Source organism: Bombus pascuorum, chromosome 15 (assembly GCF_905332965.1).
Source record: "Bombus pascuorum chromosome 15, iyBomPasc1.1, whole genome shotgun sequence".
NCBI lineage: Eukaryota > Metazoa > Arthropoda > Insecta > Hymenoptera > Apidae > Bombus > Bombus pascuorum.
This window is the reverse complement of record NC_083502.1, coordinates 5,045,747-5,062,364: the sequence shown is the minus strand read 5'-3', so window position 1 is coordinate 5,062,364 and position 16,618 is coordinate 5,045,747. Positions and strand designations below refer to the sequence as shown.

The 16,618-nt window shown below is 31.7% G+C and overlaps 2 protein-coding genes and 1 long non-coding RNA gene across 8 annotated transcripts; 1 reads left to right on the top strand and 2 right to left on the bottom strand.

Annotated features, from left to right (window-relative positions):
* Positions 1 to 333: 333 nt before the first annotated feature.
* LOC132914679 (N66 matrix protein-like) lies at positions 334 to 9,933 on the bottom strand. Of its 4 annotated transcripts, none has more exons than XM_060973992.1 (4): positions 9,643 to 9,933; positions 5,394 to 5,570; positions 914 to 1,241; positions 334 to 600 (listed from the first exon to the last, which is right to left on the bottom strand). In XM_060973992.1, the coding sequence occupies exons 1-4, from the start codon at positions 9,661 to 9,663 to the stop codon at positions 425 to 427; spliced, it is 702 nt and encodes a 233-aa protein (XP_060829975.1). In that variant the 5' UTR covers positions 9,664 to 9,933; the 3' UTR covers positions 334 to 424. The 4 variants fall into 4 exon arrangements, with proteins under 4 accessions (XP_060829975.1, XP_060829976.1, XP_060829977.1 ...); XM_060973993.1 differs by lacking the exon at positions 9,643 to 9,933 and adding an exon at positions 9,484 to 9,622; XM_060973994.1 differs by lacking the exon at positions 9,643 to 9,933 and adding an exon at positions 8,175 to 8,305.
* LOC132914685 (uncharacterized) lies at positions 8,294 to 13,063 on the top strand. Of its 3 annotated transcripts, none has more exons than XR_009659643.1 (2): positions 8,294 to 8,377; positions 9,519 to 13,063. It is a non-coding gene; the product is annotated as an uncharacterized LOC132914685 (long non-coding RNA). The 3 variants fall into 3 exon arrangements; XR_009659644.1 differs by lacking the exon at positions 8,294 to 8,377 and adding an exon at positions 8,398 to 8,796 and having other exon boundaries at positions 9,928 to 13,063; XR_009659642.1 differs by lacking the exon at positions 8,294 to 8,377 and adding an exon at positions 8,588 to 8,796.
* A 1,205-nt stretch (positions 13,064 to 14,268) lies between these two features.
* Positions 14,269 to 16,484, bottom strand: LOC132914677 (unconventional prefoldin RPB5 interactor-like protein). The gene is made up of 6 exons (XM_060973989.1): positions 16,021 to 16,484; positions 15,599 to 15,848; positions 15,370 to 15,516; positions 15,150 to 15,297; positions 14,544 to 15,075; positions 14,269 to 14,451 (listed from the first exon to the last, which is right to left on the bottom strand). The coding sequence occupies exons 1-6, from the start codon at positions 16,081 to 16,083 to the stop codon at positions 14,317 to 14,319; spliced, it is 1,275 nt and encodes a 424-aa protein (XP_060829972.1). The 5' UTR covers positions 16,084 to 16,484; the 3' UTR covers positions 14,269 to 14,316.
* Positions 16,485 to 16,618: the final 134 nt, after the last annotated feature.

The window sequence follows — 16,618 nt, the reverse complement described above, 5'->3', positions numbered from 1 at the left end:
TTGGATTTCCTATATTGATCGCATCTGCTTTGGAACTGCTTCAGATTCATTTATGTTACGTACCTTTCATTGTACGAGCATTAATTTCTCAAATGTTCTGTAATATTTTTAATGCTTTCATTATTTCAATTATTTTTGCTATTATAATATTTTTCATACCGTGTTACTTATTTTTTACGTATTTCAATATTTTTATTATGTTTGAATATCCTTTAAAATACTTCTTAAGTAGTCCTGATTAATGTTATTATTATTATCAGATTCTTTTTTTAGTTTTCTGGTACCTTTTATAACGATAAGGGATTGTATCAGAAAATTTGGAAAACACAAATATAAAAAGATAAAATAGTTTTTATTACAAAATTGCTAATCTTACAGGACGGACGCTTCTTATCCTATGCTAACAATAGGAATTGTACTAAAGTCACTTCTTAAAGGCTGGCCCGTACGTCGTCGATGGAGTCCGCGTATTATAGTTATTGCGAGCTCCAAAGTTGTTATAACTGTTGTCCAACGAGTTGGAACCAAATCGGTAGGGATAATTGTTACCATTGTTGAAGCTTCCACTTGGTGCTTGGTAATTGTAGCCTCCATTATTACCTTCAACCACAAAATATAACAATTAGTTTTAATTAACTCTTCCAGCTACCGGTCTTCCCATAAAAATGGATTATAGTCAGACATTTATAGTCAAAGTTCCATAATTCGCTTTAATTAATTATCAATTGAGAACTCAACATATATTAAGGTAAAATATGTACATCTTTATTACTTCTAAAGGATAAAATAATATTTATAATAAGAACACAAATTATATGATTCTTAAATAATATTATGAACTATCCAATAGACTCAGTTGAGTAAATAACCCTCTAATTATTAACAGCTGTATACCTGGGAAATCATAAATTACCTAAATTGCCTGCGTTGTATCCTCCACCTCCGTTATTACCATGGAAGCCAAATCCTTGGCCACCACCCTGGTTATTATTATTATTATTATTATAACCATTGTTCTGAGTGTTGTACTGATCAGGATAGGTTGGTGTACCCTCGTATCTTACATCTGCATGGAAACCTGTCCTCCAATCAGCAGTGTAAGTCACAATTTGTGTCCTGCCATCTGGTAACTGAACTCTGTATTCTCCTCTTACAGTTTCCCCATCACTGCTCTCGCGTCTGCCAAAATCATTTCCGGTTGCTTGGTCTTTCACTGCATATCCGAATTCGTAGGACATTGGCTGAAACGATGTTTGTATTCCTCTTAACATGATACTAATAATAAAAGTGAAATAGAATTATTCTCAAATATCTCGCCTTCGATACCGTTGATGATACCAATGGCATATAGTTATACAGAACATTTCATAATTATAGGTCAATGAAGAAGAGAGTAATACTTTAAGTAAGAAAACTATGAAAATATTAGGACAAAGTGTATTGCTGTCCATAGATGACAAAATCCGTATCTTTGAAACTTTATTGCTACAAACCTAACTTTCTATCATCATTATTCTTTCATCTCGATTTATCTTTTCTTTTAAAACATTCTATATGCATAAAAATTCGAGATTTAGGGGAGTTATCTTTTCATAAACATGTAAGTAGTAGAATAAAATCTGATGTTGAAGATTTTGTATCTTACTTTTAGTTAGTAATTTAATTCTAGGTCAACTTTTGATTAATGATATCTCAATAATTACAGTAACGCATAAACAATGGAGACTATACTCTACTTATACTCTATAATCTCTATTGTGCACGCACAAGCTTTATTTGCATGTTAGGTGCCGATCACAGATTCTGTTGTCGGACTTTCTATTAAAGTGGCTTCTCAGATCGCCGCTTTGAATGTTTTCCTAACCTAATTCAATGATTTCATTATTAGACTATTGTCTTCCCTATGTTGCTTGATAACACGAAGATGCCATTAGAGTTGTTGGAACTGTTTATTATATTCTTTTTATATAATCTTATTTTTCTGTTTATATGATAAATAATTCCAATAATTTTTGCTTATATAATAATTTTAACCAGTTTCATCATCACTTTCCTTTTGATTTTCTAGATAATTTTTGTGATTGATGTGGAACAATAGATTCTTCTAAGTGAATGCAACATGTGAAGAAGACATTAGAAAGTGTTACACTTTAACTGGTATAGTAACTTATGATTTGTCAATTGTATCATCTCTTTGAATTACTATTATTACACTAATCCTTGAGATGCTGATACCTAATTGTCCAAATACTTTCTCAAATTGATATATTTCCATTATGTGACAATTATGTTTATTATTATTGCCAATGTAATATTTCTTTGAAACCTCTTTGGTTCACTATAAATACACATGTAGAAGATTATTATAATTTCAGTATTTCTTAGATTGTTATTCTCATTATGATATTTCCCTATATTATTATGTATTACTTTCCTAGTAACTTTTCTAGATTATTATTATCATTTTATTACTCCCATCACTACACCAATAATTAATTTAAATTTTCTAACCGCAGACTCAGTATAAGCTAACATTTATGGTTATTCAAGAAGTTAAAGTGTTTATAGTTATTCACAATTGTCTTAATACTGTATTTAACTTGTATAAGAAAAAAAAGGATGGTGTAAATGCTCGAGTTACACCATGTAAGTGGTTAGACGGAATGGCTGAACTTTCTTCTAAGGAGAAGTGGTGCAGACGAAATGACTGAAGAAGAACAACAAAAGGAGGAAGGCGACTGTGATTTAATCTGGCTCGCGCCAGGCCGTTCGACCCCGCGGCTAGAACCGCGCAAATGCACATAACCGGATCGTTTAGATTCTTAAGACGATTAGCTAATCGGCAGTAACGATTTGCTACGGATGATGCCTACGGTCGCGGTTCATCCTATTAATATTGTTACATCAGACTAAGTTTACGTCATGCTACATAACCGGATGAATGTGTAACATTTCATGGTGGAACACAGGGATTCCGGTGCCCACGTACCATTTCCGGAACCTGGAATAGTGCCATGGGCACAGTTTCCTCTTTCTTCTTCGTTTAAGTTATTTTTATTATAAGTAGATGCTGAAGATATTCTTTCTTAATATAATTATTATTTTTGTTATATGAAATACTTTGTTAGATTAGATTGTTTCTGTATACATTATCTCTCTGTGGAATATTTTTTTATGAAATATCTTTTCACTTTTTATGGAACGTTTCTTTATTTTAAATATTCTTTTCGTAGATTATCTTTTTCTGAATCATCCGTATTTAGAAAAAATTCTCCTTTAATTTCTCGAAATAATGTCTTCACTTCAGAAAATTCTCCTGTTGTGTATCTCTTTATACAATTTAATCCAATTATCCTCCCAAACGTATCATCTCCTTGGTGAAAGATTTGTTTCGGTATTTTCAACCAATCCGAGTGCATTTGTTCTGCGTTCTCTTTAACTCGCCAACGCTTATCCTCCATTAGAGCCCGCAGAAAGTTATGCCAACCAGCATACCTGATTTCATACATGATAAACTCATTTACCCATCGAGTGCGTAGAGCAACGATTCCAACAATCACGTGCTGTTCATCTTATGGTCGTCCAGAAGGATCCAACTACCATAGTACGTTATCTTGTCCCATCACGTGCATACATCATCTCTTCTCTCCTGGACTATCAATCTCACGTTATAAGACGCGTTACGGTATTATTATATACAAATATAGTATAATACATACGTAATAAATATAGTAAGTCATAATCAAACTTTGTAAAATTTATATATGTTATAATTTTATCTTTATTAAGAACGTTATATTCTTCTAAATTTTTAAGGGAAGCATTTTTAATCGAAAAACTTTTTCTAGGGAAAATAAAATTTTAGAGATTGAAATTCATGCTAATGTATTTGAAGTACCAAGGCTTCAAATTCTGTTGGACACTTGTTGGACATAAAAGATATAACTTAGAAAAAACGAAGCTGGCACCCCGCTGGGGGTAGCCACCCACATGCTATATTTATTTTTATTTTATTTTTTTTTCTTCACCAATAAGATATAACACTTTACCAAATGTCCATAAGGACAAATTGTAAAATAACCAAAATAAAAAAAAAAAAAAAAACTTGTTGGATAAGCGTAACCATTTTGGTCACCTATATAAGAGATGTTGTATATTGCTTTGCAACGTTATAACCGCACGTGTTAATGTAATTTCATCGGTGTTGCAGCGACTCGAGGAGTGGTTATTGTTCTCTGTCGCAACGAAGTTGAAGTGCTTATGAAGAACATAAATTCCCGTAATAGCGCTACGAAACGAGTGGTCTGAGATCTCCTTTAAATGATTCTACGATAATTCTTCTCTTGTTACAGTTGAAATAGACGATTACCATAGGAGATTAATAAATAAATAAAAATAAATTGAAGATGAAATTTCGATAAGTTTTATAAATTTTGAACAATTAACTTTTGTATTATAAAATAATAATACAAATTTTACAAATTCTAATAAGTAATCATTTTGAACTTTCAGGATATTACGATAGAAGATAATGAAGAGAAAGAGAAGAGATGCTATCTGGCTAAAACTAAAGTGCAAAATCGATGTCCGGTCGATCCATTCTACATTTACGTAAGCAGATCGTGCATTGAGTGCTCGACAAAGTTCAATGTTACTTGTAGAATCAGCGTTAACCCAGATCTATTCATCTATTGCAACCCTTGCCTCTACTATGAAACAGTATGGCGGAAATGCAGAATGAATGGATCAATGAGTAACACGGTTTAGTGAACTAAATCGTTCAAGATCACTTTCCTTTGTGTTATCTCTTCAATTAACTGGTAAGTAATATCTTGTTAAAAACAGGTCCCATTTTTCAACTTTCTTCCTACATTTTTTTTATTATTTTTTGTATTCTCCATAATTCTCCACTATGTTATTGAAATATTAATACAATTTTATTTTTTACTTTTAATATAATACTTATATTATGTCATTACGTTATTATATCAAACAAAACTGTTTTCAATATCAAGGAATATTCTAAAAAATTGGTTATTGTTTGATACAGCAATTTCTCAGAATAATGCAGTGTTTCTAACACCAAAATGAATTTCCTTAGGGTAGCATCAATCGTTGAAGAGAACGTAATTTAGTTTCTATCGCAACAGCGAATTGTTCCTTGTTCTGAAACCAGCCCAAGAAGAAGATAATTAAGTTTAAGCAATCGTGATCGTTAGATGCACAAAAGAAGAGGTCTTAAATGGCAAGCAATAAATAAATTATACCAACTATCTTATGTATATCTAACCATCGTTCTACGATTTTAACAGAATTCAGATTGATGATTTATGGTTAGTAGAATTTTACAAGAGGTGTAGATTGATTTATTTTAGATCACAGTTGCACCTCACCTGATCGACGTAATCATTATCGTTCCCATTGTCGTAATGATGATTACTAAGACCATTTCCACCAGACGTTCCATGGTTGTTATTGCTTCCAGCATAATTCCCTGGGACACCGTATTGGGTATTCAATGGTGGTTCACATTGCACAATTCCTATGCTCACCATGAGGGCGAGAGTTAACTGGAAATTAAGGCTTAGTTAATCACATCAGACACTGAGGAATATTTATAGGATACACCTCAAGAATTACTTCAGAGATCTACCGATATTTGTGGATTATACGTTAAAGATTACTGTAACTAGTGAGTAAGAGTACTCATTGTCAGTGACTATGTTTTATGGTTCGTTTCAAAAGTCTAAAGGTAAATGAATATTTTAAGGTAACCTTCGGAAATCTATCTGAAAACTTAAAAACTTATCAGTGTCTGAAATCTCAATAAAACGGCACCTAATTATTGATTCTTAAATATTAAAATATTACTAATAATAATATTGTCAATAATATTATCAAGTTGCTATTCTCTCATGATATGATTTCGGAAATCCATCTGAAAACTTAAAAACCTATCAGTGTCTGAAATCTCAATAAAACGACATTGACCTAATTATTGATTCTTAAATATTAAAATATTACTAATAATAATATTGTCAATAATATTATCAAGTTGCTATTCTCTCATGATAATCACTATGCATAGCGTTAACAGCATAATAAAGGAGTAGCGCGGAGAAATAATTAATTCGAAAGGTATCAGACAGATTCCCAGGCATAGAACAAATGCGTCGCGTCGAAAGCGCGAGATGATCAAGGCAGCTCACGTTGCGTAGGCGAGAAATTGGAGTCGTGAGCCAGCGTTTTCCTCCCGTTTCTGTCGTGAGAAAGCCTCCGAGTGCGCAAAAGAGGGGGAAACGTTGCGTCATGTCGCGTCGCGTTCAAAATCAGCGTCAGATTAAGCGCGATTGCGGGAAAGGAAGAAGAAAGATGAAAACGAAGGAATTAGACTGTGTTCCGTTGGACTACAACAAGTTCTCGTTAAAGAATCGTCTTGTTTACAAGGAAACAAATTTTTCAAACTCACGCAGACCACCAATCATACTCGCTGTATTGTGTTCTGAACAATGTAATAACAGAATATTGGGCACAAATTCATACGGATGTGAAATAAGAAATGTAACTTTCGTTCATGAATAAGTCAACAGTGACTTAATTATATCTGTGAAATGGTTTTTTAAATTCCAAAAGATGTTACATATTGTATTAAAGAATTAATAAATAATACAATTTTTCAGGATTATAGGTTAATCGAGTAACATATTATAGAGGATAATAAATGAGACACTTTTTGTTCAATGAATATATGTTCTATTTTGCTCTGTTTTTCTTGTAATGGAGCTTTAACGATAAAGGAGTTAAACGCCTAACATCAGGCAGCCCGCTATACAATTTTCTGAGGCGCCATGTTCGAAGTATACATTTTCCTTTTTGTTAAAAATAAAGTACAATTGGATAGATGTTTATTGGGTAAGAATGTTCATCTTTAAACTATCTATTATTTCCAAATTTTCAAACCATTGATTATATTTATAATTCATTAAAATTGTGAAATACTTGTAATTGTTTTTATTATTATTTTAAATTAGTCAAATTGTGCTCAAATTTGTTGCATAACACTTTTAATGCTCTTTATAATTTTTTAAAATTCTCTACAATAATTATATTTTCGTTCAAGGATTTTTCTTCAGTTCTGGTTATTATAGATGACATAATCAGAAGTATTGGAAATGGAATTTTCAATTCCATTGTACGAGAAAGTTAATGGAATTCACTTTTAATTGACTGCCCAGGATATGAAAGATTATTGTAATTATATTCATCTCATTTTCTTACAAACAAAGGAATTCTCTATCTGCTATTATTCTGATGAGTCAAATGATTGAGCAAACCTGCACATATGTATATATACTATTACAATAATTTTTGGAAAATGGCTTAATTTTTCAAAATCAGTTAGTACTATGTTTATTGATATATTCATTATATTATAATGACCTCATATTAACATTCCACAATGTTCTATAATTTTTTCTAAAATACATCGTTAAGAAGTAAAAATAGACAATGATTTATACGGCGAAGGGTACCATTGTTTACTACATAACGTAAAAGACAAAAAGGAGAAAAGTCTTTCTAGATAGCTAATTATAAAAGCTGATTATCTGTCGTGTATAATATGCCTTATATGCGCATGAAGTTATTAGATATTAATTGTAAGAAAATTAACCTACATACACGATGAACGAATCTCTACTCTAATATATTAACAAAAATTATTTTGTATTAAACATTTTCGTGTCACTACAAAATTAGAAATACAAATAATTAAAATTTAATTAATTCGATAATTTTACAACTAATCCAATAGTTCAAATTTCATTAATGCAATAAATTAAAATTATCTTCACTTAAATTTCAGTGAAATCATGAAACAAGATCACGATATCTCGATCAACATCAAGCTAAAAATGTATCAACATTGGATCTGGGATTTTAACTTGAATCTTCACGTTTAAAATCTTTATAGCGCCCTCTGGGACACCGATTTTCGTAACAAGCTGTAGTTGCAGCCAAGCGTATATGTGCGTGATGTCATTTAACGCGAGGTTAGAATAGTTGCACGTAGAACCGGTTGCGAAACGCATATGTTGTTATTTATATTCCCGTGTAAAGCGTACGTGCCTGCGCCGCATTAACGGAGATGATTACACAGGACCAAGTGCACTTACATAATGAAATGCAACAGCCTACTGTGTATCTACAAAATGAGCCATACAACGTCCAACTGCGCCTGACAACCACTACACTTCACGCACTGGGGAGTACTGATCGCGTAAGATGACGTTGATCTAACTATTCATCCCAACTGGGCGCCCAGATCATTTTCTCCCACTCCATTGAAGCAGCGTCAACGGTGGTCGAACCACTTGGGGTTAGTAAATTGCACTTGCAATATTTGCGGTTAAGAAAATGAAGAAACTTTCATTTTTCTTTGAATTTTTATACGTTAGATCCAGAAACTAGTTTTAAAACTTGAAATTGATTACATTGGAATTTAAGAGAAACTCAGTTTTTAAGAGGGATGGTTGATGAAATTAGTGGAGTGTACATTCATATATGAATAAGTGAGCATTTAGAAGTTATGGCGTTTTAAGTTAGGTTGTAATTGAACCATTAAGGAACAAATTGTAGAATAATGCGTAAAAGCTACTTGAATTCAATATTCTTTTACAATAATAAATTTGAAGATCTAAAAATTTGAAATTTTGAAAATTGAAGATATAAAAGATTTAAAAATAAAATATGTTAACGCAGCCTTGACGCTTGATAGATTAATTGACCTAACCGACGGTAAGTAAAATTAGTTTATGGAAGTGTTAATAATTTTATGAAAGAAAATAATAATTAAATATTTTATACTATTCGCAAGTGCTAAGGATAGGGAAATTGACGAACCATGTGAAAGTAGGTAATTATGGACAAGAAGAGCAAAGGATTGTAATTTAGGTTATCTTAAAGGGAATTATTACAGGCTCAGAAGATTGAGGATTTCCATGGAATATTGCCACAAGCATTTAACGTTAATTTTACATGCAATTTGCTAATTTGTGGATTAAATAATATTGCCTAAGAGTACATTATTAATTAATTATCTTGCAGTCTTCTTAATAGGAACTCTTGTCAATATGGTAAAGTTATAAAATATCTCAAAATCAGTATATTTACAATTTAGAAAATTAAAAATTTGGAAGTTTAAGAATATTTGTTTTGAATTTAAAAAACTAAATCGAACTAAAAAAAATTGTCAATTGCAATTAAAACAACTAAATATTAAAAAACGATATTAAGCAAAATTTTGAATTCTGAAACTTAAAAAAATGTAAAATATAAATCTTTAAACTTATTTAAAGTTTTAAAAAATGTTAGGCTTAAAAAAATTGAAGTGATCAAATTATAGCAAAGATCATCTTTCCTTGATCGACTATTCGCCGCCAATATCTCATTCAAAGCAAAAATTTCCAAAACGTCCACTATTACCAAATCCATTGATCAGCAAAATTCTCCACCAACAGGTCTGTAAGACCACCCAATGCGTCCCTGAGATCACTCCTCACGTGTCAACGACGACGGAACTCGCGAAGCGGAATAGCACCAGCACCAACAAAAATTCCACTCCTCGGTGAATTTCCTGATTACCTGTCGCACCACTCTATCCATACTGTTGGAAGATATTCAGAAAACTGAAGCACCGTGCGGAATGCTGAATTATAGTGACGTTTTGCGTTATAGCTGGCTTATATAGAGAGCTCGCCTACGCCTACAAAGATTCATTTCCTGTCGGGCACGGATCCTTCTCCAGTACGAGGATGATCCGCGTGGATATCCCCCCGTGTATAAAACTGGGGGTCTCCCCTTGTACTCCAGTTCACATAGGAACGCCAACCGTGTGGAAAGCCCGCGCTTTATTTCCCATTGTTTCAGGTGTCTGGCATGTGCGATTTTGGGGCGGCGCTGCTGTATGAGAGGAACGCGTCTTCCAGAGCGGAGAAAGCTGATTACTTCACCGCGTGGGACACAGCCTTCCAGCGGATCTAACATCAGGACTAATTAGCCAATCGGGCCTTAATTAAGACACAGGACCATTGTCCATCCTCTTAATCTTGTGGCGTAACACTTCTCTAAATTTTCTTCCCATATCCTTATACCATACTAAGGAATGACGCACAATTTTAGGTTATGCCGGTTTAATATAAGGAGAAGCGGTGAAATGATTTCATTCGTATTCTATCTTTGGTAAATTGAAGGTATTGTAGTGTCGAGGATCTGGAATTTTAAAGAAGTATGTGCACGCATCAGGAAAAAGTCGGGGTCGAGGTTGACGTCGCGAACTTGATCTGATCTGTACCGGTTTCTTCTATCGAGTTGATTTATGAAATGGATTAGAAGGAGGAAAAATTAAGAGTGACTGATGGTCGAGGATTAGATTGGAATATATGATGCTGATGATCAGTTGGTTATGAAAGTAGCTAATTAAGGTAATTACTGATATTTAAAAGAGGTACCAAATGTCAGTATAATAGGCAGTACCATACTAATATGATCAGCTATTTTCGAGCGTTATTTACAAGTCATGAATTAATCAAATTTAGCTTCAGTTATGTTTATAGAAAAATCCAATACTTATCAATATTTGAAAAATTTAAAGTAGAAGAAATGAATAGCTGAAGCGCATAAATAGATAAATGAATGTGCAAAGTATGTACTGATAGTTAACATTTATGTGATCGTAGTCTCGTTTCACCCGTTACATTCTTTTAATTTGATATTCGTCAGATTAAAGATTACCAATATTAGAACTGATCTCTACTGTACTTTAAAATTAGTATTATTGTTAAATATTAATATTCGTATCAATAATTATGTATGAATACTAATGAAATGCTTTATATCTCCATCTTATATACATGACAGCCAAAAAAAAATATTTTGATAGAGTGTTTGCTACTCCGTGAAGACAATCGAAGTTGCGTCAGAGTACAGAGGGAGATTTATTTATTCCATCGTCGACAGACCGCAACGCATCTCCGCGAATGTCCATAGTCTTGGTCAATAATATTATACACGCAACGACGCATGTCAAGGAATGGCACGAGTTTGTGTTTAACGCAAATGTGTAACGCAAACGAACGCTGGATGGGACAAGATCGGCACGCGGCCCTATTTAGAAAGTATCCTCCGTATTTGAATGGCGTTAAAATCATCTTTCGAACTGGTCATTTCACCTATGCGACTATGTTATTACATTACTGTGAATAATCACGTTTCGTAATTCATCTCCGTTGAATCCTGCTTCTTCTCAACCGGTGAATGATGACATTTTATTTATCTGGTTCATTCAAGCAATATTTATAGTCTTGTTTCAGTTTATCGAGGTTACCAGAAAGAAAATCTAATAATTTATTAGTAATAAATATGATGGTACTAATTTGAGTGATTTATGGGATGCCTCCCATGGTGGTATACTCTGGGAGTGCACATTATTAACCTAATTGAAGGGTCGGACAATGCAGTTCTATAAATGGTTGGTCCAACGAAGTAATAAATCCACAATCATAATAGTTTTACATTCTACTAGTTATAGTTACAATTTCTAAGGCGTGAAATTTTACTTGACATGTGAGTATGAATAGATAAATATTGGCAATATTCTTCTAAATTATAGAATAACATCGAAAGGTGGTAATTAATTAAGTCATTCACCAGTCAAACAACTGAGAACAGTTTTTCATGTCCTAGGACCTCTTTGAAGTTAGGCAAACGCAACGAAATTAATAATAATCGTTAATCTTGTTTAGGACAATAGGCGTAATCATGAGCTTACGATCTAATCTCTCGGATCAATGAGTCAAATAAACCTAATCAAGACCGGTTTATTGTTTATTTAGTGTGCGAATTCTCACTTTCGATTCCTTTCGTAACCTTTCCCTGATTGTTCACCGTTACGTGAACGGAAACAATTGCGTTGCGATAAACACATGCTCCCTCTAGGGACTATTTGCTTAATTAACAATTCTTAGAAGATTTCGGGGTAATTCGTGCTCTAGTTACCGAAAAGTTGCCACTTCATTGTTTCACTGAAAAATTGTTTGGTCCCACCCTTATTACGTAACGTACAAATTTGCATTATCTTTGTTAAGAAATTCTATAAAAAGAAACATTACCTTCTGGTGTTATTATAATTTATATTTTATTACAATTTATGATTTATAACTTATACTATTTGATATTATATATCTTTGTTATCATGATCCCTGGTAGCATATATGTAATGAATGATAGGAAATTAATTATTTGCAGAAATGGAATATAAAAGATTTACAATTTTTTTCCTATTAAATAAGATTAAGATTTTTAATTTAGTAAAATTATATAAATTATGATTCAGCTTTTTATGTTAATCATATTTCTCCATTTTCAGAATTCTTCAGATATCATAGTAGAATTTATATGTAGATAATAAGAAGATAAAACATGATACAAATGCTATAGGATCTTCCTACTTTCTCCAGACGATTAAAAAGGATTCTGCAGACGATCTATTTAGATAATCTTTTTCTCTCTGAAGCATGATAGACAAGGTCATTATGCGCTCAAAGGATGCTCTAAATTCGTTTCAATTTTACGCAACGCATCCTTCAGCACAATTTGACCGATCTCCTCTTTCTCTCCTCTGTATGTATATGGTTTGATGTTACCATATCTCATTGTGAAACAGCGTGATGTGAATAATGAATTAACTGGACGAAGAAAAGGCATCATCCCAGTGGGCGCCTAACAAAAAGTCCATTATTTCATCATAGTTGGCGTCACGCGACCCCTTCGATCTGACATCGAGATCGAAAGTAAATCAAGGATGCATATAAAAGTGCTTAAGCACTTTCAAGTCAGTTTTACGTAAAGATGAATCGAAAGGAATCGCGAGCTTCTCAGAAGCCGAATGTATCAACTCCTCACTTTTTGTAAAATTTTCACTTATTCTATTCTTTTTTTATTCACACATGTATATCCTATTTAACTTTAAAAATAATAATATATAGATAATATAGGATAAAATTAATATGAGATTAATATGAGAGTTTTTTGACATGAATATACTACAAAAAATTTTTAGAACTTTTTTGAGATAATCAGAGTTTCTACTATAAGTTTATACTAGTAATAGTATCTGATGTATGATATCTTTTGTAATGTTTACGAAATTTGTACTCGAGATTGTTCTCGAGCTTCTTCCAAGGAATGTCAATATGTCGTGGCAATTACGGAGGCGCGAATAACGTATAATGAAGGACGTGAATAGCGTGAAAAAAACAATGCTAGATAATGTCAATATCAAGTCGACTGTGGTTCAAGATTAATTTTCTAATTTGTGCCAAATTAGGATACTATCTACCAGTATGAAATTATGTAAGATAACTTGTCTTGATATTGTGGGATTGTAGAACGGAAGCTCTAAAATTTTTCATTTCTAAGCTTTTACATTGTCGAATTTGTACATATTTCCGCATTTTTTATATTCATACATTCTACATTTCTACATTTTACATTCCTATATTTGCATGCTTCAAAAGAGAAAGAAAAGACAAACAATACAATATCAACAGCAATCTTAATAAAGTAACAGCAATTTCAACCAAATGTATTAACATCTTATTGACCATTCCCAATAAAAAAATCAATTGTTTCATACATAGTCACTTGTAATATTTAATTAATGCAAATGTAAATTATTTTCTATTCCTTTCTTTCAGGGAGTGTTCAAATCACAACATTATATAATCCTTTTCATGCAAAGTTTTATTCTGTACTTTCACTATTTAAGGTTATTAAAGTTTAGAAAGATTATACGAAATTATAGAAGTAATCTTACCTAACAAGAGAACGTGATCATTACTAACTACGTACTTATGTTACGAAATTCATTATTAGCTAACCACAATAGAAGCAAACAGCGCCAAATTTGAATTAGATCCTATCAATATCCTATCTAGACCCTGGACTATAGAAAGTTGGTAATATATATTTGCCTCTCCGAGTGTATCATCACAGTAATTTGTATCCTAACAAAAATGTCGCAATTTCCTATCGTAAATGAACATTTACAATATATCAAGATAGATCTGAAGGTTAAAAATGAAAAATAATTTCTTCATTAATCCATTCTTAAGTTACACTTTTTATGTTCCTCAGATTGAATAACTATTATATGCTCTTGAATAATTATATATTCCTAATAAAAAGTTAATAACTTTAGATTAATAAAGTATTTTAAAAATTGTTATAGAAAAAAAAAATCAAAACAATTATTTAATGCTATATATGTGACTGTCTTCGTTGACGCTCTCGTTTGAATTTACTAACAGGCCTAGTATTGATACTCTTTTCCATCTTTTCTAAAGCTCCCTTTGTATCTTCTAACATATCCTTCTCTTTGACATCTTTCACTACCTAAAAATTATAAAAATATTTCCATCATTTCATATTACTATTATAAAGCAGATTTGTATATTAAAAGATTGTATATATTTTTTATGAATTACAATTTCATAAGCTGAAGGTTTAACAGTGTCCTCATCTTCTTCACCCTCGTCTTCTGTGCTATATTCTGGTGGAGCAGACTGCTCAGGAGGCAAATCATTTGGTGATCTTTTCAAGATAGATTTAGGTTTAGAAAATAATCTATAAATATCTGCAGGTGTTTCTATCGAATCTTCATTCGATTTTGTGACCGATTTATTTTTAGAGTGAGTGAATTCTATCCGAAGAATATCTTCTTTAAAATCTACCATGTCTTCACATACTTTCTCCTTTTCTTTCATTAAATTTTCTTTTTCCTTTCTTGAAAGATCTTCTGGTTCTGCGAATGAAACCAATTTCTTAACTTTACAAGTTTCGACTTTGTGTTGATATGTATCAGAATCAGGAACTTGTTTGTTATCTTCCTTAGAATCATCTTCTTTTTCTTCTTCTTCTTCTTCTTCTTCGCTATTAGAGGAACTTTCAGATTCATAATAGCATTGTCCTTCTTCCAATTCTTCTACTCCAAAAAGTTCATATGCTTCATCTCCTAATCTATTAATGAGAATAACATTAAAGAAAATTCGAAATTTCAGGAATTAGAGAAATAAGGGTGTTTATAAATGTACCTATTTAATTCATCTGCTAATTCTTCTTCAATTTCAAGCTGATCAAGCCTATTAAATAAATCATCTTCTGTCTCTATCTTTTTCCTCTCTTCCTGCCTAAGTTTGGCTAATTTCTGATGATACTCTCTTTCCCTTTCTCTATGTTTTTCTGTAAGAAGAATTAAAGGATATTTAGATAAATATATAAATCTATTCATACAGAATAGATGAGAATAATTACTCTTCCATTCTGTAATTTGATCTTCATTCCAATATTCCACAATTTCTCCACCAGCATAATCTTCAAAAAGATTGCTTTCTATCATCATCATCCTAGTTTCATACAAATCTCTTTCCTTGTTTAAGTTCTTTAGCATTTCTTCAGCTTCTAGAGGAAAATTTTACAACTATCATTCATTAAATTCTAATTATTAATAGATTATTGTTACTTCACAATATATTGATCATACTTTGTATTCTTCTTTCACAAAGGGCAGCTGCACCTGAAGCACTATACTTTGCGAAGTATCCATCACCCAAGCAGGCAAGTATTTCATTTGTGTGAATCAATTTGCCTTTCATTAGTGCTCGTTTTCCAATTGGCACCATACAGTTTACATATAAATCTTTCTGGAAAGTTTGCAGCGTTTCTGCAACTTTCTGATGGCCCTTCTTGTAAGTTGTCCATATTTTGCACTGTTTCTCGTTTTGTTGGATTCCCTTAAAAAATATTACACATTTTTTAAATACATAATTATTTGCAATTTACACAATTATATTGTGAAATATTTTATCAAGATAATTAATTTTAGATTTGTGATAGAACAAGTTAAATAAAGAGTTAATTGTTTAATGAATTCTTTTGTTTCTTCATTTTTATTTCAGAATCTACCTTTACAAGAGCTTCATCCAAAAGTAAACGTCGAACTTTCTGCGTATCGTTCTCAAAATTCATCGTTAAATGAAAAAGGTTAAATAACAATATTTCTCAAAGACGAGGAAATATGATCAAAAATCTCTACTGACAGTAAACAAAAGATAATGCTGTTCATTTTCGTATTATCAGCTCTGATATTACATATACGAAAACATAATAACAAGTATATTAATATCAGTACTAATATTTTGCAATAATTTTAAATCCATAGACTACATAAAATATTCTGTCCAGTTATCTAAATCATTTAACATAATCACATTTTAATCTCAGTTTATATTGCCATAACTTTTATCGAAAATATTCTTTCAAATTCTTTAATTCTTCAAACATAACCTAGAAAATCCTATTCAAATCTGAAAAATCTTTGTAACACTGTGGAAGATGTTACCGTATGAGTGATAGTATAAAAGTTATTACACTACATAGTATTAATTTTTGTAATAATCTAAGTGTAGGACATAACATAAATTTATCTTAATTTTATTATTTTTTTGTAAAGAAAAATAAGAAAAAGTATTATTTTATTTAACAGAAGTATAAATATATTCAA

What these genes read in the sequence shown, in the direction of transcription:
- LOC132914679 (XM_060973991.1), bottom strand. Translation starts at nt 6,311, where the DNA reads ATGACGCAACGTTTCCCCCTCTTTTGCGCACTCGGAGGCTTTCTCACG. An exon ending in CAATTTCTCGCCTACGCAAC is followed by an intron (nt 5,571 to 6,209) that starts GTGAGCTGCCTT and finishes CTTAATTTCCAG; the next exon opens with TTAACTCTCGCCCTCATGGT. An exon ending in ATACAACGCAGGCAATTTAG is followed by an intron (nt 601 to 913) that starts GTAATTTATGAT and finishes TTGTGGTTGAAG; the next exon opens with GTAATAATGGAGGCTACAAT.
- LOC132914677 (XM_060973989.1), bottom strand. Translation starts at nt 16,083, where the DNA reads ATGAATTTTGAGAACGATACGCAGAAAGTTCGACGTTTACTTTTGGAT. An exon ending in TGGATGAAGCTCTTGTAAAG is followed by an intron (nt 15,849 to 16,020) that starts GTAGATTCTGAA and finishes ATATTTTTTAAG; the next exon opens with GGAATCCAACAAAACGAGAA. An exon ending in AACCTTCAGCTTATGAAATT is followed by an intron (nt 14,452 to 14,543) that starts GTAATTCATAAA and finishes TATAATTTTTAG; the next exon opens with GTAGTGAAAGATGTCAAAGA.